The sequence below is a fragment of the Manis pentadactyla genome, chromosome 2 (assembly GCF_030020395.1).
Source record: "Manis pentadactyla isolate mManPen7 chromosome 2, mManPen7.hap1, whole genome shotgun sequence".
NCBI lineage: Eukaryota > Metazoa > Chordata > Mammalia > Pholidota > Manidae > Manis > Manis pentadactyla.
The window spans coordinates 173,218,826-173,243,675 of NC_080020.1; the positions used below are offsets into that span (position 1 = coordinate 173,218,826).

The window sequence follows — 24,850 nt, forward strand, 5'->3', positions numbered from 1 at the left end:
GGGTGCTGTGAAAGCACAGTAGGAGCACCTAACCCAGGCAGCAGGGGTCCAGGAAGACATGTAGGAGGAAGAGGTGTTCACACTGAGACCTGAAGGATGGGTCAGAGTTAGCCAGGAGATGGGACAGAAGGGTCCCTGCAACAGGGAAAACACACCCAGAGGAAGGGGCCACAGTACCCTGTGGATGGACTCTAAATTGAGGAGATGACCGTACAGGTCCTATGCAGGCCGTGTTGTGGATTTTGAACTTGATGCTCAGAGCTTCAGAGGACCACTGAGGGGTCTGGGGTGGGAAACGGGCAGAATTGTCTGAGAGAAATTACTCTGGCTTCAATGTGGAGAATGTACAAAAGGAGGCAAGACTGGGCCAGTTAGGAGACTGGTCCAGGTGAGAGATGAGACCGTAAACCGTCAAGATGTTGGCAGTGGGGGTAGAGAGGAGTGGTAGATTTGAGACATATCTTCTCAAGCATATAATTGTGAATATATGTATATATATATATATTCTTTTTTCCTTTTAAATATACTTTAGTGTTTTAGTGAGCAGTTTTAGATTCACAGCAAATTCTTAATTTACACTTTAGTGAACAGTTTTTAGATTCACAGCAAAATTGAGCAGAAGGCACAGAGTTCCCATACGCCCCCTGCCCCTACACATTGATCACATTGATAGCTACCCCTCCCCCCCTTATCAACATCCTCCATGAGAGTGGCACGTTGTCACTATTGGTGAGCCAACACTGACACATCATAATCACTGAAAGTCCATAGTTCACTCTTGGTTTCGTACCTTCTATGGGTTTGGACAAATGTATAATGGTGTGTATCTGCCATTATAGTATCATGTAGAGTTTTTTCACTGCCTAAAAATCCTCTGTGCTCTGCCTACTAATCCCTCTCTTCTCCCTAATTTCTGGCAACCATGATCTTTTTACTAGATCTGAGACATATCTTAACAGGTAGAACTGACAGGACTTAATGACAGACGACATGCTGGGGAGAAGGGTAGCTTCCAGCTTGAGCAAGTGGGTAACTTGCAATAGCAATTTAGGAAATACAAGAGGAATAGTGAGGCTTTTTTGTGTTGGGTATTTTGTTTGGTTTTGTTTTATTTTGGGGGAGGTTGGTGATGAGTTCCATTTTGGACATCTTATGTTTGAGGAAACTCCAAGTAGAAATGCCCAGAAGGTCGTCCTGTAGACTTTGAGGTCTGGTGTTCAGTGGAGGAAAATAGATCTGTGAGCACGTAGATGGAAATCAGACCCATAGAAAAGGTAAGGCTGTAAATATATATGCACCCAACACAGGAGCACCAGCATATGTGAAACAAATACTAACAGAACTAAAGGGGGAAATAGACTGCAATGCATTCATTCTAGGAGACTTCAACACACCACTCACCACAAAGGATAGATCCACTGGGCAGAAAATAAGTAAGGACAAGGAAGCACTGAACAACACAGTAGAGCAGATGGACCTAATAGACATCTATAGAACTCTACATCCAAAAGCAACAGGATATACATTCTTCTCAAGTGCACATGGAACATTCTCCAGAATAGACCACATACTAGGCCACAAAAACAGCCTCAGAAAATTCGAAAAGATTGAAATCCTACCAACCAACTTTTCAGACCACAAAGGCATAAAACTAGAAATAAACTGTACAAAGAAAGCAAAGAGGCTCACAAACACATGGAGGCTTAACAACACGCTCCTAAATAATCAATGGATCAATGACCAAATCAAAATGGAGATCCAGCAATATATGGAAACAAATGACAACAACAACACTAAGCCCCAACTTCTGTGGGACACAGCAAAAGCAGTCTTAAGAGGAAAGTATATAGCAATCCAAGCATATTTAAAAAAGGAAGAACAATCCCAAATGAACGGTCTAATGTCACAATTATCAAAATTGGAAAAAGAAGAACAAATGAGGCCTAAGGTCAGCAGAAGGAGGGACATAATAAAGATCAGAGAAGAAATAAATAAAATTGAGAAGAATAAAACAATAGCAAAAATCAATGAAACCAAGAGCTGGTTCTTCGAGAAAATAAACAAAATAGATAAGCCTCTAGCCAGACTTATTAAGAAGAAAAGAGAGTCAACACAAATCAACAGTATCAGAAACGAGAAAGGAAAAATCACGACGGACCCCACGGAAATACAAAGAATTATTAGAGAATACTATGAAAACCTATATGCTAACAAGCTGGGAAACCTAGGAGAAATGGACAACTTCCTAGAAAAATACAACCTTCCACGATTGACCCAGAAAGAAACAGAAAATCTAAACAGACCAATTACCAGCAACGAAATTGAAGCAGTAATCAAAAAACTACCAAAGAACAAAACCCCCAGGCCAGATGGATTTACCTCAGAATTTTATCAGACATACAGGGAAGACATTATACCCATTCTCCTTAGAGTTTTCCAAAAAAGAGAGGAGGAGGGGATACTCCCAAACTCATTCTATGAAGCTAACATCACCCTAATACCAAAACCAGGCAAAGACCCCACCAAAAAAGAAAACTACAGACCAATATCCCTGATGAACGTAGATGCAAAAATACTCAACAAAATATTAGCAAACCGAATTCAAAAATACATCAAAAGGATCATACACCATGACCAAGTGGGATTCATCACAGGGATGCAAGGATGGTACAACATTCGAAAGTCCATCAACATCATCCACCACATCAACAAAAAGAAGGACAAAAACCACATGATCATCTCCATAGATGCTGAAAAAGCATTTGACAAAGTTCAACATCCATTCATGATAAAAACTCTCAGCAAAATGGGAATAGAGGGCAAGTACCTCAACATAATAAAGACCATCTATGATAAACCCACAGCCAACATTATATTGAACAGCTAGAAGCTGAAAGCATTTCCTCTGAGATTGGGAACTAGACAGGGATGCCCACTCTCTCCACTGTTATTTAACATAGTACTGGAGGTCCTAGCCACAGCAATCAGACAAAACAAAGAAATACAAGGAATCCAGATTGGTAAAGAAGAAATTAAACTGTCACTATTTGCAGATGACATGATACTGTACATAAAAAACCCTAAAGACTCCACCCCAAAACTACTAGAACTGATATCGGAATACAGCAAAGTTGCAGGATACAAAATCAACACACAGAAATCTGTGGCTTTCCTATACACTAACAATGAACCAACAGAAAGAGAAATCAGGAAAACAACTCCATTCACAATTGCATAAAAAAAAATAAAATACCTAGGAATAAGCCTAACCAAGGAAGTGAAAGACTTATACTCTGAAAACTACAAGTCACTCTTAAGAGAAATTAAAGGGGACACTAACAGATGGAAACTCATCCCAGGCTCGTGGCTAGGAAGAATTAATATCGTTAAAATGGCCATCCTGCCCAAAGCAATATACAGATTTGATGCAATCCCTATGAAACTACCAGCAACATTCTTCAATTAACTGGAACAAATAATTCAAAAATTCATATGGAAACACCAAAGACCCCGAATAGCCAAAGCAATCCTGAGAAAGAAGAATAAAGTAGGGGGGATCTCACTCCCCAACTTCAAGCTCTACTATAAAGCCATAGTAATCAAGACAATTTGGTACTGGCACAAGAGCAGAGCCACAGATCAATGGAACAGACTAGAGAATCCAGACATTAACCCAGACATATATGGTCAATTAATATTTGATAAAGGAGCCAAGGACATACAATGGCGAAATGACAGTCTCTTCAACAGATGGTGCTGGCAAAACTGGACAGCTACATGTAGGAGAATGAAACTGGACCATTGTCTAACCCCATATACAAAAGTAAACTCAAAATGGATCAAAGACCTGAATGTAAGTCATGAAACCATTAAACTCTTGGAAGAAAACATAGGCAAAAACCTCTTAGACATAAACATGAGTGACCTCTTCTTGAACATATCTCCCCGGGCAAGGAAAACAACAGCAAAAATGAATAAGTGGGACTATATTAAGCTGAAAAGCTTCTGTACAGCAAAAGATACCATCAACAGAACAAAAAGGAACCCTACAGTATGGGAGAATATATTTGAAAATGACACATCTGATAAAGGCTTGATGTCCAGAATATATAAAGAGCTCACACGCCTCAACAAACAAAAAACAAATAACCCAATTAAAAAATGGGCAGAGGAGCTGAACAGACAGTTCTCCAAAAAAGAAATACAGATGGCCAACAGACACATGAAAAGATGCTCCACATCGCTAATTTTCAGAGAAATGCAAATTAAAACTACAATGAGGTATCACCTCACACCAGTAAGGATGGCTGCCATCCAAAAGACAAACAACAACAAATGTTGGCGAGGCTGTGGAGAAAGGGGAACCCTCCTACACTGCTGCTGGGAATGTAAGTTAGTTCAACCATTGTGGAAAGCAGTATGGAGGTACATCCAAATGCTCAAAACAGACCTACCATTTGACCCAGGAATTGCACTCCTAGGAATTTACCCTAAGAATGCAGCAATCAAGTATGAGAAAGATCAGTGCACCCCTATGTTTATCGCAGCACTATTTACAATAGCCAAGAATTGGAAGCAACCTAAATGTCCATCGATAGATGAATGGATAAAGATGTGGTACATATACACAATGGAATACTACTCAGCCATAAGAAAAGGGCAAATCCAACCATTTGCAGCAACATGGATGGAGCTGGAGGGTATTATGCTCAGTGAAACAAGCCAAACGGAGAAAGAGAAATACCAAATGATTTCACTTATCTGGGAATATAAGAACAAAGGAAAAACTGAAGGAACAAAACAGCAGCAAAATTACAGAACTCAAGAATGGACTAACAGGTACCAAAGGGAAAGGGACTGGGGAGGATGGGTGGGTAGGGAGGGATAAGGTGGGGGAGAAGTAGGGGGGTATTAAGATTAGCATGCATGGGGGGTAGGAGAAAAGGGAGGGCTGTACAACACAGAGAAGACAAGTAGTGATTCTACAACATTTTGCTATGCTGATGGACAGTGACTGTAAAGGGGTTTATAGGGGGGACCTGGTATAGGGGAGAGCCTAGTAAATATAATATTCGTCATGTAAGTGTAGATTAGTGATACCAAAAAAAAAAAAAAGGGCAGTTCCTGTGTGGTAACCTCCAATGAGTTCTACACAAGGGTATAAAGGGCATATAAAAGTGTAGGCAAAGGGTCTGTTTGTGTTTATACAGAGGATCAAAGCCTAATTGGGCTACCCCGAAAATGAACTAAGATACGATATGAAAAAGAACTTCCAACATCAGCACTCTCTGGAAGACTCATGCCAGAAGATGATCATCAAAAAACCCCAACAGAGATCCACGCACTGCTACAGCTGTAGATGCACTCATCCCACCAGTTCCTGGACTTGCCATGGGAATGAGGAAGGAGATATCTAAGCTGGCTTGTGCATACAGTAAAACAACAAATTTGACTGGAGCTATACTGTTGGAACTCAATCAAGAATTAGGAGAAGTGCAAATTGTAGCGCTCCAAAATCTTACAACTACAGACTATTTACTGTTAAAAGAACATAAGGGATGTGAACATTCCCCAGGAATGGGTTGTTTTAATTTGTCTGATTTCTCTCAGACTGTTCAAGTTCAGTTGGATAATATCCACCATATCATAGATAAGTTTTCACAAATGCCTAAGGTGCCTAACTGGTTTTCTTGGTTTCACTGGAGATGGCTGGTAATTACAAGTATGCTTTGGTTATGTAACTATACTCCTATTATGTTAATGTGTGTGCGCAATTTAATTAGTAGTTTAAAACCTGTACATGCTGAAATTACTCTACAAGAAGATATGTCAAAGAAATAATCAATCTTCCCATGTTTTCTTCCGCCTGCTACTTCGATAGCTTTTCTTCTTCCTTCCTAATTACAACCCTTAAATAGAATTCGTGCCTCATATCAAATTTACCGAGTATCATAATTCTTCCAAGTAGTAAAGATACCTCAAGACAAATGCTGGGCATAGAAGCTACAGGGCATAAATATGCAAAGAAATAAAAAGCTAACCATTTCAAACAATAAGGCTTCTCTCTCACTTACCAAGTTTACATTTCCCTGTATGGCCCCGGAAGATGACTGGTTAGCCAGAGACGGGTAAGATTCCTCAAGGGAGGAACAACCTAAGACAGGCACAGTCGCAGGGGGGTCATCAGGTGAGAAATTGGGGATCAACAGAGGTGAGGCTTAGAACCTCACCCCCCAGTTCTGAGAGAAATCTTCTGCATACGTGGATGTTTTATTGCCCTTGTCTAGCTTGGATTAACACATAGTCTACAGGGATACACCTGATCATCTACATTTGCTCTCTTACAACACTAAACTATGTTTTCTACCTTTATCTTGTATCTACCTACCACTTCAGCATTTTATTAAAAATAATAATAATAAAGAGAGAAATGTGGCATCCACATATAAATCAAGTATAAAAATCAAATGAGTATTCATATTTAAACTGACTGTTTATAGTTCATAATGCATGAGCAAAACCGAAGGTTTCTGTGATGACTGCCCTTGTACTGTTCACCATGTAAGAACTTATTCACTATGTAAGAATTTGTTCTCCATGTAAGAACTTGTTTGTTATGCCTCAGAAGATTGGAGACTGATGAAAATTAGGCTTGGGGTGGATTAATGATTGTGCATTGAGCATTGACTCCCCTATACAGAATTTTATTGTTGTTAACAACCATTTGATCAATAAATATGAGAGATGCCCTCACAAAAAAAAAAAAAAAAAAAAAGTACACACTTCCAATGGTAAAATAATAAGTAACCGGGATGTAATGAATATAGTCAAGATATTGTAACAGCTTGGTATGGTGATAGCTGGTACCTAGAATTGTCATGTATATAAATGTTGAATCACTATGTTGTACACCTGAAACTAATGTAATGTAATACTGTGTGTCAACTACCCTTCAATAAAAAATAATTATCTACAAAAAAAATAATAATAATAAGAAAAAAGAAAAGGTAAGGCTGCCCCAGATCTGTGAAGTGAGGGAGAGCGCCCAGGAAGACTAACCTTTAAGGGATGGGCAGAGGAAGCAGACCACACTGGATACTGAAAGGAGCAGTCAGAGAGGCAGGAGGGAAACAAGAAGAGGGCTGTGGCCTGGAAACCGGGGCAGGCAGTCATTCATGACAGAGGGAATGGCTGACAGGTTGGGGAAGAACTGAAGAGAATCCACAGGATGAGAGACACAAACAGTCTCCAGGGAGGCACAGGGCAGAGGGTGTGGAAGAGAATCAGAAGGACCAAAGTGGGTTCAGTTGGACAATTCTTCCAAGGAGCTTGTGAAGGGCAGGTGTTAGAGAGGAATCTTGAGGGGAACACGGGGTCAAGGGAGGTTTTGTTTTCTGTTTTTGAGGGTGAGAGTCATGTGAGCATACTGAATGCTGATAGAAGTGGCCAGATGGAAGAAAGTGGTTTAAATATGCAAGAAGCAGAGAGGAGCTGCTGGCTGGAGGGGGCAGGGCCCTGGGCAGCCAGGGAGGCCCGCCCCTCTCCTGCTGCACAGGCCTGAAGGCACACAGGGCAGGGTGGCTGCAGCCAGGTTTGGGGACTCCCAGCAGGAGTTGGGGGGGTGGTGATTTGCAGACTGGTTTCTCATTTGAGGCTGGGGGAGAGGCAGGGCTGATGGGAGGTGGTGCAGATTGCCAAGGGGTCCTGAGGTGGGCAAGCAGCTCCAGCTGGCCACTACCCTGTCTCATTGCAGCAGAGCCATGGATGGAGATTTGTAGTCAGGTGAAAGTTTTTAAGGTTGTTTAACTTTGACTCGATGTTTATCTACTGATCTGAATAATCATCCTATTTGTCATTATCAAGTTGCTTTCACATCCAGTATCTAACACGGCCCTTCCCTCCCCCTCTATTAGTCAGGAGTGATACCAGACACTATGCCAGGCAAGTGGAAAAAAGTCATTTCATATGTATCAGGAGCTGGATCAAGTCCCAGGTAGAAGTGGGCAAGGTTCCCCTAGGCCTCAGAGGCCCTGGGTCCAGCCAATGTTCTCACCTGTAAGTTGTGAAAACACAGAATGGGGGCTGTGCTAGCGGCATTTGTCCCCCAGGGACTTAGTGACCACTTGCAGTTAGTGTATCTGCCTGCATGAGACCTAGCAGACCAGGAGGGTTCACCTTCAAAGTCCACACCCATAGAGGTAGCCAGTGACACAAGGCTATCACCTGGCAGACTCGGGATAGAATTAGCTGGTCAGTGAGGGTTAGAGAAGTCTAGTTAAGTGAGGAGAGATGGCAGAACTCTTCCCAGATGGGGCATGACTGGCTGGCAGGCCCACAGCCCTTAGGGCCTGCTCAGCAGAAGGGATCGCCTCCTCCTAACTGAGGGCATCCTTGTATAGCTCCCATAGTTGAAGCTGTCAAGAGGGGAGAAACCCCACCATCAGACCACCTTGCATGCCAAGATCCCAGTTGATTTATTCACATGTATATGTATGTAAATATGTATGTCTAAAATAAATATATGTATTTTTAACTTTTAAAAATCTAAGTATATGTTTAAATTTTTATTATGGAAAATTTCAAACACAACAAGTAGAAAGAACAATGAAATGAATCCTAGGTATCTCTCATCCAGCTTCATCAATGAGTAATATTTATCTATCTCCACCAACTTTTTTGCTTGCTTTTAGGGATTTTGTTTTGTTTTTTTGTTTTTGCTGGAGTGTTTTAAAGACATTGTAAGCATTTTAGTATACATCTTTATGAAATTAAACTTCTTTTTGTAAATACAACCACAGTGCCATTGTATCTCCTAATAAAATTGAGAATAATTCCTTCTCAATTTCAGATATCCAATCTAGAGTCAAATTTTCCTTATTATATCAAAGCCATGTTTTTACTGTTGGTTTGTACAACTTAGAATCAAAACAAGGCCCATATATTGATTTTGGTGGTTATATTTCCATCTTGAACTGTCAGAGTCTGGAGATGCTGAAGGAATGGGCCTCCCCAAAAGTCCTTTTGACAGGAGCTTGAAGAGGAAGCATTGGCAGAATATGGGGTGACTTCATGGTACCCAGGGATGGTCAGAGCTCTCAAGGTCTGGACCTGGGAAACCTGTCTTTTTCCTCTGCTTCTGGTCTCTGCCTCTCTCTAGGCATCTTCTTTACTTCTTTGCAGCTGGATTCCTCTGCTTGTCCCTGACCTTGAACATTTCTCAGCCTCACATTCACATCTACTCTACTCAAGGGACCATCTCACACTGCGTGGCTGTTTCTTAATCCTAATTCCTAGTTCTTCAAAGAGATTCTGCTTTGCCCAACTTTGGTTGTCCCATCACTGTGTCCCAGATCAGAATCAGAGGGAGATACAGGGAGGGCTGGCCATGGCTTGGGGAGCACATCCACAGAGGGCAGCAAAGTGGACACCCCAAATATGTCTTTTACACAAAAGTAGTGTGAAGATATGCCCTTTTGTAATCTATTCTTTAGCTTCAGTTGTGCTGCTAATGCCAAGCAGACCTTTCAGAATTCTTCAAGCAGCCCATGAGATTATGGGTGGTGGAGCTGTGCAAATCCATCCCCCTCTTGGACAAGCACCTCCAAGATCACCCCTGTCTTTGTACATGGATGTTGATGATATCACTACAGTTCTGCACCAGTTCCTGGGGTGGTGAAAAGTGGATGTTCTAATCTGTGGGGCTAGGGGAACTTTGGAAAGCTTGTCTTATCCACACTTTTTTCTTTCACACTAAAAAATATTTTAAGGGCTGTTGTGTTAGGTTTTGTGAGAGAATTCAAATGAGTAAGGTATGAATCCGTTCTCAAAATGCTTATGCTCCAGTGCAGGTGTCAACAAACATTTTCTATTAAGGGCCAGACAGTAAATATTTTAGACTTACTGCCCAGTTGTGATCTCTCCTTCCTTTTTTTCGTCTCCTTTTTCTCCTTTTCTTCCTTTTTTTTACAATCCTTTAAAAATGTAAAAGCCATTCTTAGCTAGCTGGAACACAAGCTGTAAGTCACTTTAGCCCATAGGGCATTTTTTGGCCCCTGATCTAGTGTAAAATGCAGATGTGAACTCATATACACAGGTAACTAAAACCCAGGGCAGTAGTGGTGAGAGCACAGCTCCTGAGTCTAAAGACTTGCCCTCAATCCCTGTCTGCTGTGAGTTACATGACCTTGGGCAGGTTCCTTATCCTTTAAAGTCTCTGATCTCCTCACCTGTACAGTGAGAATGGTAACAGATTTTCCTTGTGAGATCTATTTGAGGATTAAATGAGATAATACATGTTAAGTGCTTAGCATAGTGCCTGACACTTAGAAAGTGCTCAGTGAGCTTTGACCACTGTAATTTTTATTAAATGCCAGGTAAAAATGACACAAGTGGGTTGGGAGTCAGAGGAAGGAATGGTCTTTTCAAGCTGGGCCCTGAGGAGAGTGTATCACAGAGGAGGTGGCCTTTAAACTAGCCTCTGAATAGCAGAGGTGGAAGAGAGAGCATCCAGGTGGAGAGAGAGCCTCTCCTGAGAGGCAGTGAGGCCTGGACACACAGACAAGTGGCCCTCATAGAGGTTTGGTTCCAGAAGCCTTTCCTAGAAGGAACCAGTTAGGAATTTACCAGTAGCTTTGTCTGATGGCATTCACTTAGCTGTGGGGTCCCCCTTGCCCATGAATGAAGACATGATGTGCAGCAGGACCGAACCTTCACCAAATGCATGAGCTTGGGAGCAAAGCCCTGACCCCCATTCCAGTAACACAGCTCCTGGAATGGAACACCTGTTTCCCATGCCCACCAGCTCACCACTGGGTACACTTCTGAGAAATGGTTCTCCAGTAATGCCTAAATTGTACTGCGTAACCAATGGCCCTTAGAGGAGACTTCTATGCTGGCAGAAGGAAAGACTTTCAATCACAGGGAGTTAGTCAGCCATAGAAGTGTGTGAGTTTCATTCCAGAACAGTCTAAGACAAAACTCCCCACCTGTCTGGTTCCAGTCTCAGGCAGATCTCATTTGCAGAGATGGAGTATTCTAGACATTTTATCTGGAGTCTACTAAACATTTGAATCACTAAGCTAATGTGCCTCATTTTGATTCTCTTTCTGATGATAGTTTGGCTCTTCCTGTATGTCAGCCTATAAGAAGAGAATGCAAGGGCTAGAAGATGAGAGTAACTAATCACTCATAACTGTTGTAAATCTCACTGTAAATTAAATAAATTGGCTTTTGGGTTTATACATCAGTCCTTGTGAACTTGGTTAGCATTAGTCAATATCCTTGGACCTAATCATCTCTAGGACAATAGACAAATTTCTGATTATGGTCTGCAGTGGATACCCCAAGAGGCCTGTGGGGCCTTCCTGATGATCATCAACCCATCTTGGTACCATCTAAACTTTTGAATATGCATGTTGACTCTTGACCCATGTCTGCCCACTCAGTCTCTACACTTTACAATCTTTCAAATTAGCTGTCAAGTTTGGTTTGTGCGCATACTTACCATATGTGTAGTTTTAATCAGTTATAGAAATAACTTTTTGCATTATTTCATGTACATATTTTAATGCATGTGCTTGTCATTATGCAGTAAGAATTTGCCCAATAAATTGTAGGAATGGGCAAGAATTTGCTTTTGAAAAACTTTCTTCTCATAAATCATCTCTTGGTGTCTCTTTCAAAGACTGAACCTGGGGAGTATCTGCTGGTTCCTCAGACTTCTCTAGGAAAATTCTTCATTGGCCCATAAGAAAATTAACACTGGCCTTTGGCTTATGCTGGGAAATTCAGGGTGCTGATACGACTCATTGTGAAGTTAAATAGCTTTGCTGGTTAATGGGAAAAACTCATATTCACATTACTTTTAAGAAAGGAATCTGTTAGAGTCACAAAATTTACTAACAGGCCTGAGTCAGAAAGCAAAACCAGCAAGTCTTGATGTTTTGTAACTAGTACATGGAAGTCAAATCTTTGGACAACGGGCAAGGGAAAGTTGCAGAATAAAGTCCACGAGGCCTTCTAGAGAATCACCAGTGTGGGTGTGTACTCACAACTTTTTGGTGAGCAAGCTTAGCTTCATCTAGGAAACAAATTCACACAAATGTAAGTCTTAGATGTTTAGAGGCAACATAACTTTAACATTGAAGGCTGTATTCTTTAGGAAATTTCATTTTTTAAAAAATCTTTAAATAGAATGTCCTAAGGAAAGTTTTTGCAAACAAATTAAGATGTTTATTCAATCACAATGTTTATCCATTATTCTTCTCTAACCACACATAATGGCCCGCTCATTGTTTTGTCTTTTCAAAGACTTGTGTCTTCCTTTTAAAAAGTACTGATGTCTGATTCTAAGGCCCCTGAGATTCTGATGTCAGTGGTCTGGGGTTCAACCTTAGATGTTGGAATTTGTAAAAAGTTCCCGGATGATCTGAATGCAGCTTAAATTGGAAGCTGCTGATGTACACGCTAGCCAGGGCAGGGCCAGTGGGATTACAATTTCAGTCTCCATCTGAGGATGGAACTAGAATTCAGATCTCAAGTTTTCATCCCTTTCCAGAGTCTAAAAGGAAATACTCCCTCTTCTCACATCCTGTGGTTTGAGCGTTGGAAAACCTTGACTGTAGCTGGTAGCTTGTCCCGTGATGCTTTCTACTGCTCTTGGTATTAACTAAATAGCAACTTCCTCTAATTGTATCTATGACTGAGTTACTAGTTACAGAAAGGCTCAGTTATGAACCTTCTGTGGGTGACAAGAAAACTGCTTTCTGTGATATGTGACTCTTCAAGGTTCCATTCAGCTCCTTCCCAACCGGGAGAGGGGTACCTAGCTCCTGCCCCTGCCCTGGACAAAAATCCCCAAGAGTTCTTTTCCAGCTTGGAGATTTTCTTTCCTCTTGACATGCTCCTCCAACTTTCATTTCCCACTTGTTGAGACTGACTGTGGTATAAAGTCACTTTGGAATGAGTTGTGTGGGATTACACATTAACCATTTTATCAGGCTTGCAAGAGTTTTTAAGCCTGGCCTTGGTCAGAGGCTTTTTAAAGAGCTCATTCCTGTATTCATTCTGAAAAGCAGTTCAAAGTTGTATTATGGAAAATTCAAATTTATACAAAAGTAGCATGTAGTAGAATGATCCCCCACAGATCCATCACCCAGCTTCAATGGTTACCACCTAACTCACGGCTAATCTTGTGCCTCTGTCTCTCATACCCACACCCCAGACACATGCTGATCATGCTGACACAAATCCCAGATACCAGATCATTCCATCTGTAAAAATTTCAGTATGTGTCTCTAAAAGATAAGGCCTTTTCCTTGCCCAATTTTTTTATTGGGACTTAACATAAAATTTGCCATTGTAACTATTTTTAAATATATAGTTTAGTGGTATTAAATACATATATAATTGGATGACCACCACTACCGTCCATATCCAAAGCTCTTTTCATCCATAAAACTGAAACTCAGTGCCCATTAAATAATTATTCCCTATTTGCCACTCCCTCCAGCCCCTGGAAACCACCCTTATACTTTCTGTTTCTATGACTGATGACTATAAATGCCTCCTGTAAGTGGAATCATACAGCATTTGTCTTTTCTTGACTGGATACTTTACTTTGCATAATGTCCTCAGGTTCATCTATGGTGTAGGATATGCTCAAATTCCCTTCCTTTTTAAGACTCAGTAATATTCCACTGTATGTATGTACCACAATTGTTTTTCCATAATCCACTGGTGGGCACTTAGATTGCTTCCAATTTTATCTTTTGTGAATAATGCTGCTATGAACATGGCTATACAAATGTATCTTCAAGACCTTATTTTCCACTGTTTTGGGTAAAAGCCTCTTTCTTTTTAACACAACTATAATACTACTATCACATCTAAAAAAATGATAATAATTGATAAAAAACGATAAGGAAATAATTCCTTATTTTCATGTAATTGTCCATACAGTGACTGTATTTCCCAGATTATTTCATATTTTAAAAAGTATAATTGTTCCACACATTGCAATTGAGGGGTATGTCTCTTAAGTGATTTTTAAATCTACAGTTTCCTCATCCTTCTTCCTTTGCAGGTGTTGCTAAAGAAACTGTATCATTTGTATTATATGATTTTCCACATTCTGGACTTGTTAATAGCATTCCTGTGGTGGTTTAACATGTTCCTCTGCCCCTGTATTTCCTGTAAAATGATAGTTGGGTCCAGACTTGTTGATTTCTGTCTGACTTTTTCACAAGACTGTTCCATAGATGGCGGTGACCTTTGTATGCCTGTGATGTTACTACACTATGATGGTCATTACTTAGGTCATTCTGAGTATTATAAAACATACTTAAATGCCATGATTGTTGAGCTCCCTTTCCCAGTCATTTGCTCATAGCCATACTTCCCCCAAAGCAGTCATGAGTTCTTGCTACCCTCAAGCAGAAGGCCATAAAGGGAACCAGAGGAAAAATCGGGCCCTGTCCTCAAGACGCTTGATGTCTATTTGGGGAGGCAGATATATTCCAACACACCCAGGAAACATAATTGCCTACAATTATTATTTTTGCCTCTGAGCCCCCAAAAGTCAGGAACTTCACCTAGAACAGTCTGTAGAAGAGTTGTCTGGGTCCCGCCCAGATATTCTGATATAAATTGGTCTAGGATATGACTAGACATCAAGATTTTAAAGGCATCTAATGTGTTTTTATGTGCAGCCAAGTTTAAGAATCATCATCCTAGGATAGTGGTTCTGAAAATATGGTCCCCAATCACCCAGCCTCAGCATCCCCTGGGTTTATGTCCAGATTCCTGGCATTCCTCACCCTCCACCCCAGGCCTACAGAATCAGAAACTTTGGGGTGGGACCCAGTAATCTGTATTTTCACCAGCCTTCCAGCTGTTTGTCATGGGAGAAATAAGCAGGATAACTAGGAGAGGCTTTGTAGAGGAAATGGTACTCTTGCTGGGCAGTGGAGAAAGAAAGGGTCAGATCTGGAAAGGAAAGGAGAGAGGACATTCTACTGTATAGACTCACGCTCCTCAAAGGTGATCTGCAGACCAGTAACCTCAGCATGCCTGGGAATGTGTTTGAAAAGCAGAATATTGGACTCCATCCCAGTCCTGCTGAATCAGAATCCTCATTTTAACAGTACCTCCAGGTGATTATATGCTACATTGATGCTACAAATAGTCACACAATTATGTAAAGAGGAAACTGACAAAAGAAAAGATGCTCAAAATCACTAGTAATCAAAAGAATGCAAATGTAATACAATTTTTCAATCATCAAATGAACAAAGGTGAAAAAGAATGACAATCCTGGAGTGTGAGGGACTTTGGAGAAATGTGAGATCTGCACATTGGTGGAAACGCACATTGGCACAAACTTTTTAGAGAACAGTTCGGCAATATGTCACACACTTAAAAATGTGCAGACACAACAATTCCACTTCTGAGAGTTTATCCTAAGGAAATTATTGAGCAGGAGCCAAGGATATTCAAACCAGTCTTGTTTATAATAAAGAATAATTAGAAATAATCAATCTCCACCAAGTGAGGATTATTCATATCAATTATGGTCCATTTATACAATGGAATACTAAAGAGCATTTACAATGATATGAATGCTTATAGACACCTGTGGACACGGCGTCCTTAGCTATTATGTCCTTATGGTGGCATTAATGTAAAATAATGTGCACATGTGCATTCATGCATACAGAGATCTACAATGCTGGTCACTACAGTGCTAGTCATCAGCCATGGGGTCTTCTGGCTGGAGAGACTTGTATGCCTTTACTTTCTTATTTTTTCATTGTTTCTAAAATTACAAAAGCAGTATTTTTAATTTTCACATTAATAACTAACACTAAAAGTGTGCACTATGTGCCAGGCACTGCTCTAGTTGCAATTTACCATTATTATTCCTGAAGAGAACAAAAGTGATGAGAGGTTAAGCAGCTCACCCAAGGTCCACAGCTAGGAAATGATGGAGCTGGGATCCAAAACCTGGTCATCTCTTCCACAGGCTGCGCTTTTCCTATACCGATTAACCCGAAGAGAGTGAACGTCTCTCAAATCCTTCCCCACTATCAATCCCACTCTTCTCAGAGGTAACCGTTGTTAACCTATGACACCCTATGCTTGACATTTTCAGACCCATGTGCACAAACACATGGATATATGCATGTGCTTCTTTTCTTTCTAAATGGGATGGTATTTTCTGTCCAGTTCACCCTCATACTTTTTACCTCAGAGGGGAATTCTAGCATGGACATAGGGAATGAATGTGACCATGCCCTACTGAAAACTGGCAGTTTCCAGTTCTTCATCCTAGCAGACACAGCTGCAGTGAACCTCCCTGTATATACACTACTGTGTGCAGATGTGTAATAACATTCCTGTGACAATTTCCTAGAAATGGAACCACATGTACACTAAATGTTTCAAGTGGCTGCTCAATTTCCCACACCAAGAAGGTTGTGCAGCTACACTGTATACATATTTACAGTATATATACACATATACTATATACACAGCACAGTGTGTACATACATACACTAATACACAGTATAGTGTGTACATACATACACTACATAGTACAGTGTGTACAGGGTATACATACATATATGCAATATATACATATATACCTCCACATGTTTCCAACAACACTGGAAGTTATCAGTCTTTTTCATTTTTGCCTATATGAAAAGTGAAGAATGGTGTTTCTTTCCTTTTTTATTAAGGTATCATTGATATACTCTCTTATGAAGGTTTCACATGAAAGACAATGCATTTATTACATTCGCCCATATAATCAAGTCCCCCAAAGTCCACTGAAGTCACTGTCCATCAGCGTAGTAAGATGCCACCAAGTCAGTACTTGTCTTCTCTGTGCCACACTGTCTTCCGCATGATCCCTCCGACACCATGTGTACTAATCATACTACCCATCAATCCCCTTCTCCCTCCCTCCCCACCCACCTTTCCCACTCTTCCCCTTTGGTAACCTCTAGTCCCTTCTTCGAGTCTGTGGGTCTGCTGCCATTTTGTTCCTTCAGTTTTGCTTTGTCATTATACTCCACAAATGAGGGAAATCACTTAGTATTAGTCATTCTCTGACTGGCTTATTTCACTGAGTATAATACCCTCCAGCTCCATACATGTTGCAAATGGTAGGATCTGTTTTCTTCCTGAATAGTATTCCATTGTGTATATGTACTGCATCTTCTTTATCCATTCATCTATTGATGGACACTTAGGGCTGCTTCCGTATCTTGGCTATTGTAAATAGGGCTGCAATAATCATAGGGGTGCAAATGTCTTTGTGAATCTGATAAATTATATTCTTTGGGTAAATTCCTAGGAGTGGAATTCCCAGATTAAATGGTATTTGTATTTTTAGTTTTCTGAGGAACCTCCATATTGCTTTCCACAGTGGTTGAACTACTTTACAATCCCACCAGCAGTGTAGGAGGGTTCCCCTTTCTCTGCATCCTCACCAACATCTGTTGTTCCTTGTCTTTTCGATGTTGGCCATCCTAATTGGTGTGAGATAATACCTCATTATGGTTTTAATTTGCATTTCCCTGATAATTAGCGATGTGGAGCACCTTTTGCCATCTGAATTTCTTCTTTGGAGAATTGTCTGTTCATATCCCCCGCCCATTTTAAAATCAGATTATTTGCTTTCTGGGTGTTGAGGCATGTGAGTTCTTTATATATTTTGGATTTTAACCCCTTGTCAGATATGTCATTTACAAATATATCCTCCCATACTATAGGATGCTTTTTTGTTCTACTGATAGTGTCCTTTGCTGTACAGAAGCTTTTTAGCTTGATGTAGTCCCATTTGTTCATTTTTGCTTTTGTTTCCCTTGCCCAAGGAGATGCATTCAGGAAAAGTTGCTCATGTTTGTATTCAGGAGATTTTTGCCTATGTTTTCTTCTAAGAGTTTTATGGTTTCATGACATACATTCAGGTTTTTGATCCATTTCGAGTTTACTTTTGTGTACGGGGTTAGACAGTAATCCAGTTTCATTCTCTTACATGTAGCTGTCCAGTTTGCCAACACCAGTTGTTGAAGAGGCTGTCATTTCCCCATTGTATATCCATGGCTCCTTTATTGTATGTTAATTGATAAGAGTGGTGTTTCATTTGCAGATGTCCTTGATTACTAGTAAAGTTGAACATCTTTTCACGTTTATTGGCCCATCTTCATTTCTTTTCAGAATGGTTCGCTTTTCAGTTGGGTAATTTCTTATTGATGTGAAGGAGTTTTGTTATATTTTAAATATCAGTCCTTTGATGTCCTGTTTGTTGTAAATATTTTCCCAGTATGCTGCATTTCTTTGAAGTTTATTTGTCTTATATTGGCATACAGAAATTCTAGTTCCGTGTATTTTCATGTAATAAAAATTTGTCCATTTTTTTCCTTTATGGTTTAGCCATCTTATTTAGAAAGTCCTTCTCCACAACCAAAAATACAAGAATACTCTCTTGTATTCTCTTCTAGTATACTTATATTTTTGTTTATAGATTTAAAAAAAAATTTACTCATTTTAATTGCAGCAAAATATAAATAACATAACTTTACCGTTTTAGACATTTTCAGGTGTACTATTTGGGGGCACTGAGTACATTCACATTGCCATGTAACCATTACTATCATCCAACTCCAGAACTCTTCATCTTGTAAAACTGAAACTCTGTAATCATTAAACAGTAACTCCCCATTCCCCCTCCCCCCAGCCACAGATAACCACTATTCTACTTTCTGTCTCTATGAACTTAACTACTCTAGGTCCCTCATATATGTGGACTCATACAGTATTTGTCTTATTTCACTTGCATGTCTTCAAGGTTCATCCATGTTGTAACATATGCCAGAACTTCCTTCTTTTTTAAGGCTCAATAATCCATTATAAATTTATTTTTATGTTTAGACTTTAATCCATGTAGAATTTAATGTTGTGTTTGGTAAGAAGTAGGTGAGAAGTAACTTTTTATTTTTAGGTTGGTCATCTTTTCAACAATTCCTCCATCAAAACCCACGTTCCCATGGGGGCCCAAGCCTGTCCCTGGGCTGTTGTCCCATTGATTCCCTTTGTCTATATTTGGACTGGAACCACACTGTTTTAATTACTCAAGATTTCCCCCAAGTTTTTAATGTCTGCTAAAAGCATGTCTGATTCCCATTCTTTGGTTTTAGACTTCCTCCAACCATTCTTAGACATTTTCCAGAGGAACATTAGAATTGGATAGTCATGGTCCAGAAATACTCCTTTGGGATTTTGATCGGACTACTTGAAGCCGCCCCCTAATCTAGGGCTGACGTCTTACTGAGCTGTGCTAGCTGACCTTGCTCTCCTCCCCCACATGGTGCTGCATTCCATGGGGAAGGTACAAGCCAGTGCTTCCTGCGCCCAGCTGCCCAAGGCCTTCCCACTTGGCCCCCTCCACCCAGCCTATGATTCCAAGGCTTCTAGAAAGGGCAAATACCTACATACCCTTGGTTTACTGCTTTTCCTTTCCAGATGACATTGGATTTTAACCTGAACTTTTAAAACCAAAATCCAGAGTGGATGCATGGAAACTTCAGACTCTGCCACAGAAGCCATGGGGAAATTATTTTTGGTCAGGGAATGCTTTTCCTTCTCCCAGCAAACCACACCCCACAAGGCAGACCACTGAATACACAAGTGACCAGCCCGGGTAACTAGGTTCCAGTTGACACTTTTTTAAAAGTTTCATCATTACTATAGTATTTTTATAGCATACCATAAAGTTCCCTCATTTTAAGTGCAGTTAAATGAGTTTTAGTAAGTGCACAGAGTTGTGCAACCATCACCAAAGGCAATTGGGATCATCGCCACCACCCTGAAAAGATCCTTCGTGCCCATTTATGGTCATTCTCTGGATGTCACTTTGCCCTGAACATGACAGTGTCAGGAGGAGTGGGTTCAGAACACAGTGTAGGGTCCCCCTGTGAACCACTCTGCATGTGAATCTAGGACCAACACCCCCACAATGCGTATAGCATGACTTGCAGGCCAACACCCCTTCCCTGAGAAGACCTGGACAGGTGCTCCTCCCAAGGGTACTAGCCATGCTGAGCTCCTTCCTTAACTCTTGCAGGTGGATAAAATTTGAAGAAAAGGTAGAGGAAGGAGGCGAACGCTGGAGTAAGCCCCACGTGTCCACACTGTCCCTGCACAGCCTCTTCGAGCTCCGGACGTGCTTGCAGACGGGAACAGTGCTGTTGGATTTGGACAGTGGCTCCTTACCACAGATCATAGGTGAGGCTGGGATGCTGTGTCCCTGCCACCCAGGGCAGCCCCTCCCGCTGCCCCAGCCTGGTGCTCCCCCTTGGTCTGCAGGACACACCCACCCCTAATGCCTGACTGATTCTGCAGAGGGCAGGCTTTGGGTAGGATGCTCCGGAGGCATTGTTGTCACTCCAAGGTTCAGTTCCACAGAGAGTGCCAACAGAGGGAAAACTCATCCTCTGAAATGCCATCTGCAGTGCAGCAGAAGGGAGAGGGGCCTCTTAGCAGGGCCAAAGACACCTGTTGCCATGGCAACCAGTTCCTTGTCAGGGTAAATGAATCATCATGCATCTTTAGGAAATTAGCCCTCATTTAGTGGAGTGGTGAAGGGAGGGGATGGCTTGCCTTATCATCCATAAAACTTTGGGAATTTTGTTTTAGCATGTTCAGTTTTGCCAGAAGTATTTTGCCCAAAACACTTTTCTAAAAAGAATTCATGTTAGGATTAAAACCATTTAACACAGGACTTTTGTGCATCTCAGGGTACTTTCATTACTTTTCACAATATCACTGAAAGAAAGGGCAGAGAATTCTACACACATGCTCGCTCGCACAGCCTTTTGCATACGAGGAGGCTGAAGGTCTGTGGCGTGCCCAATTTTCCATAATGTGTGGCAAAGCCAGAACTCTTTCCACGTCCCTGCCTCCTTTAACCCACTCTTAATCCCACTCACAACAGACGGACCTGAAGAGCCGTACACCCCTGGTTGCTCTGCCCCACCCCCACAAGGACAAGGGGTGCTTATTTCCCACTCAGATGGTGTCATTGAGAAGCAAATTGCGGATGGCCTCCTGCGGCCGGAGCTCCGGGAGAGGGTCAGCTACGTCCTCCTGAGGAAACACCGCCACCAAACCAAGAAGCCCATCCACCGCTCCTTGGTTGACATTGGGAAGTCCGTCTCGTCCACCACAAGTGAGTCAGGCCTTTCACTGGCAGATGTCGGGGATGTGGGGGCTGGTGTCAGGCCCTGGTGCCTGGGTGAGCCCACCTCAGAAAGCCTTGGCAATTTAGAGACTTCCTGGACTTCATGGTCTTAGAGGAATTGTGAGGTTCTGGGCATCCCTCAGCCTCGTTCTCTGGCAGGCCTGCAGAGACCCCAGCCACACCCCAGGGCTGTCCCCACCAGCAGAGGGGAACCATTTCTAGGAAGACAGCTGGTTTTCAGCCTGGGCTGCCCCATATCTGGGATATGGCGTGGGAACAGGGAGTTTAGAAAGCTCCCCAGCAGATTCTCCTGTGCAGTGAGGGTTGCAAAATGCTGATAGAGATGGCATGTTTATGGAAAGACCTGGAAAGTTTCCCACCAAAGCCCCAAGAAGAGCCAAGAGGCTTGGCAGAAAATGAAGCATCTCAAGGTGGTAGAAGGAGCTGAGTTCACCTCAAAGGTGCCAGGGCTTGTAAGCCTGGAAGCTGTGTCATTCTGATCAGCAGAGCGTGGGCCAGTGGGGAAAGTGGATTTTTCCATGCACACATCTGGAGACTGCAACCCTCCCTCTTGATATCCCAGAGTTGAGATGCCCAGACACTAGCCTTACTGAACCTGTCAAATAAATGCAGTAATCAGAACAAAGTTGATAAGGTTGTTGAATAAAGAGCCTTGAGGAATCTCTTTAGATGAATTGTTTTAAAATGGGAAGTGTTGAGGATGTCATAGTATCAGCAGGTACATACTCGGCATTACTGTGTCCAGGCACTGCTCTGCCTGCTCCACATGTGTTAACTCACTCCATCCTCACAAGAGCCCTGTGACTAAGGACTGTTCTCATCATCCCCATATTTTAGATGAGGAGCCTGAGGCACAGAGAGGCTAAGCTACTTGCCTAAGGTCACACAGCCAGTAAATGGTGGAATCAGGATGAAGCCAGTCCATCTACACTACCTGGTGCTTATTTAATCAACTATGTATCTAGCTCACTGGCAACAGTACAAATATTATCTCCATAATCCTGTTCAGACTGTTAACTTCCTTCAAAATCAAAATCAATATCAAAAAACAAAACAACGGAAACACCCTTTCTTGCTGTAAGGAGAGGAGATATATTGCAGCCCAGCGTTATTTGGATGAAATGACTGTAAATCTACAGCACACTAATCGGAGTGGCTGCCCTGCACCAGCATGGCTGCCCACACCCAGTGCCTTCTGTCCCACCTCCCAGATCGCAGCCCAGCCCGGAGCCCCGCACCTGGTCCAAGCCTACACCACTCCACCGAGGACCTGAGGATGCGGCAAAGTGCAACTTATGGCCATCTGTGTAAGTGTGTTCTCTGCCTCTGGACCACAGCTTGCTCTGGCTGTGGCAGCTGTGGAATGTCAACTTTCATAGACTCATAGGTGGAAGAAGGCAGATTTCACAGGAGATGAACCAGCCCAGGGTCTGTCCAGAATTCTCAGGACAGGCAGCAGAAGAAACCCAGCTTTCACCTTAAAAGTGGGCTGCTCTCAGGGAAAAAGCAGCTCTAAATCAAGTCTTGGCATAATCAGTACCCAATCCTGTGTCCTATGTGCTAGACATTTTTTTCTTAACCTGTAACTTTGCTTCCACCAAAGTAGTCATTAGCACTGTTTGGTGAGAAGTCTTCCTTGAGACTGAATTAAAAGCAGGCTAGGTGCTTTCCCCCAGGACAGTCAGAGAACGTTGCCATCACTGGATGACACAGTGTCACCACGGCGATGGGATGCTGGCAGGGTCACAGCCCTCTGAGTGCTGGGGATGGGGCAGGGGACTTGTGAGGTGCATGTTCACAGACAGGACTTTTCCAGGCAGTTTGTCAGGGGTGAACAGACAGGTGAGAAGTGAGGCAAAGAAAAGAGGGAACTTGGAAATGAAAAGAAAAATCAGCAAGAAAGTATTTTCCTTTAAATACTTTTACTAGAATGCCAAGATAAGAACAAGCACAGTCCAGGGCTGTGCTCCTGCCCAGGCCTCAGCTGCAGTCTTTTCAGTCTGCTCTTAGCAAGCCAGGGGCCTCTTAGTCTCCCCTGGCCCTGGTTATGCCACCTAGGGATGCAGGAGGCAGCAGTCAGGAGGCAGGGAATGGCTTTGAGGCTTCACGGCAGCTGTCTGCTCAGTTATTCATTGGGTATAAGGTTGCTCCTGTGCTGGACACTGCAGCAGTGGGACCCGCATAAAAGGAATGAAGAAGTGATTACAGCTCTGTGTGCACACTGCCCACTCCAACGTGGCACCTAGGGAAGCTCAGAGAGGAGGAGACACTCACTTGAGTCTTGGGGAATACATAGTGGTTTTCCAGAAGCACAGGGGAGGAGGAGGGTGTTCTAAACAAAAGAGAAACAGCAGGCGAAGGGAAGGTGCTGCAGAGGTGCTCTGTATTCAGGGAAATACCCCAGGAGCGTAGGGCCCAAGGGGAACAGCATCAAACTGAGGGGTCTACAGAAGCAGTCTGCAGAAAGACCCAGCCTTTGTTCTGAAGGTAGTGGGACCGCTGAGATTGGAAGCAAGAAGCTGGGCCCATGTTCAGACTGAGAGACCAAGATTGGAGAGTCAAGGCCAAGATGGAGGTAGAGACGGGGGGTGGGGGGGAAGCAGGAGGTGAGTGGGGAGGCACAGGTGAGGCTGGCGCTGGGACTTCTGCTCTGATTGCTAGTGGGTGGGTGGAGGGGTACTGAACAGAGTAGGGTGTAGGGGGTGTGCCATTTTGGAGGAAGACAATGAGTTCTGTTTCCCAGTGTGATGGGTTCGAGGTGCCAGGTGGGGCTGCTCAGAGGAGTCTGGAGCTCAGGAGAGAGGCCTGGCCTTGAGACCCAACTCGCAGCGGCTGGGGCTGACCAAGGAAGGGGAGAAAGCCCAGAGGGAATGAGGGCAGAGGAAGACCTGGAACCCAGCAGGAGAGGACGCTGGATGGAAGGAAGAAGACGGAGGCCAGGGGAGAACAGCGTTCTGGGAGCTAGGGGGCACCCGAGGCCACAGAAAGCCTAGAAGTAACAGGTCTGAGCGCACCCACTGGGTTTAGCTGCTGCTGGGAAATGAGAGCTGAATTTCTCCTGCTTTAGTTGAGGAAGGAACCATCAGGCAGTTAAAATAATTCACCACCACTGTCCTCCCCATGGGGCACCCCGCCTTTCTTCCCTCCACCAGCCCAAATCCCTAGCCATCTTTATAGACTCACGTGGGTCCTGGAGGATGGATGTGAAACTGGTCTTCCCTCCAAAGTCCAAGTTTATGACATATGGCAACTCACCTGATAATGTCTGTGTCCCTCCCCACCTCTAGGCCCTGGCTCAGAGCAGACAGCTTGGTCTCTGCCTGGCAGCTGGGGAGGAGGGGTAGACACCAGAGTGCAGCAGACTGAGCTGTGCAAAGAAGAAGTAAACCGGCCGTTAGCAACTCTTTTAAGAAAGCTTCCATTTAAGGGAAAAAAAGAGAGTAGAGGCTAGTTCAAGGCAGCTGTGGGATTAGGGAGAGGGGGTGTTTCCCTCTGGTTATGAAGACAGAGAAGCATTGTGGGGACCAAGAATAAAGGACCTGTGAGAGCCTGGCTTCTTCTGATGGGCCTTCTTTTCCTTCC

At 42.7% G+C, this 24,850-nt stretch overlaps 1 protein-coding gene across 10 annotated transcripts in view; it reads left to right on the forward strand.

Moving 5' to 3' along the window:
• Positions 1-24,850, forward strand: part of SLC4A5 (solute carrier family 4 member 5) — an 85,545-nt gene that overhangs the window by 23,288 nt on the left and 37,407 nt on the right. For 5 of the 10 annotated variants that reach the window (XM_057497082.1, XM_057497077.1, XM_057497080.1 and 2 more), the window contains 3 exons: positions 20,132-20,292; positions 21,080-21,235; positions 22,480-22,575. In XM_057497082.1, coding sequence (XP_057353065.1) covers positions 20,132-20,292; positions 21,080-21,235; positions 22,480-22,575 — 413 coding nt within the window. Of the gene's footprint in view, positions 1-20,131; positions 20,293-21,001; positions 21,236-22,479; positions 22,576-24,850 lie in introns of all 10 variants that reach the window. The other 5 variants (XM_057497079.1, XM_057497075.1, XM_057497078.1 and 2 more) reach the window with 1 other exon arrangement.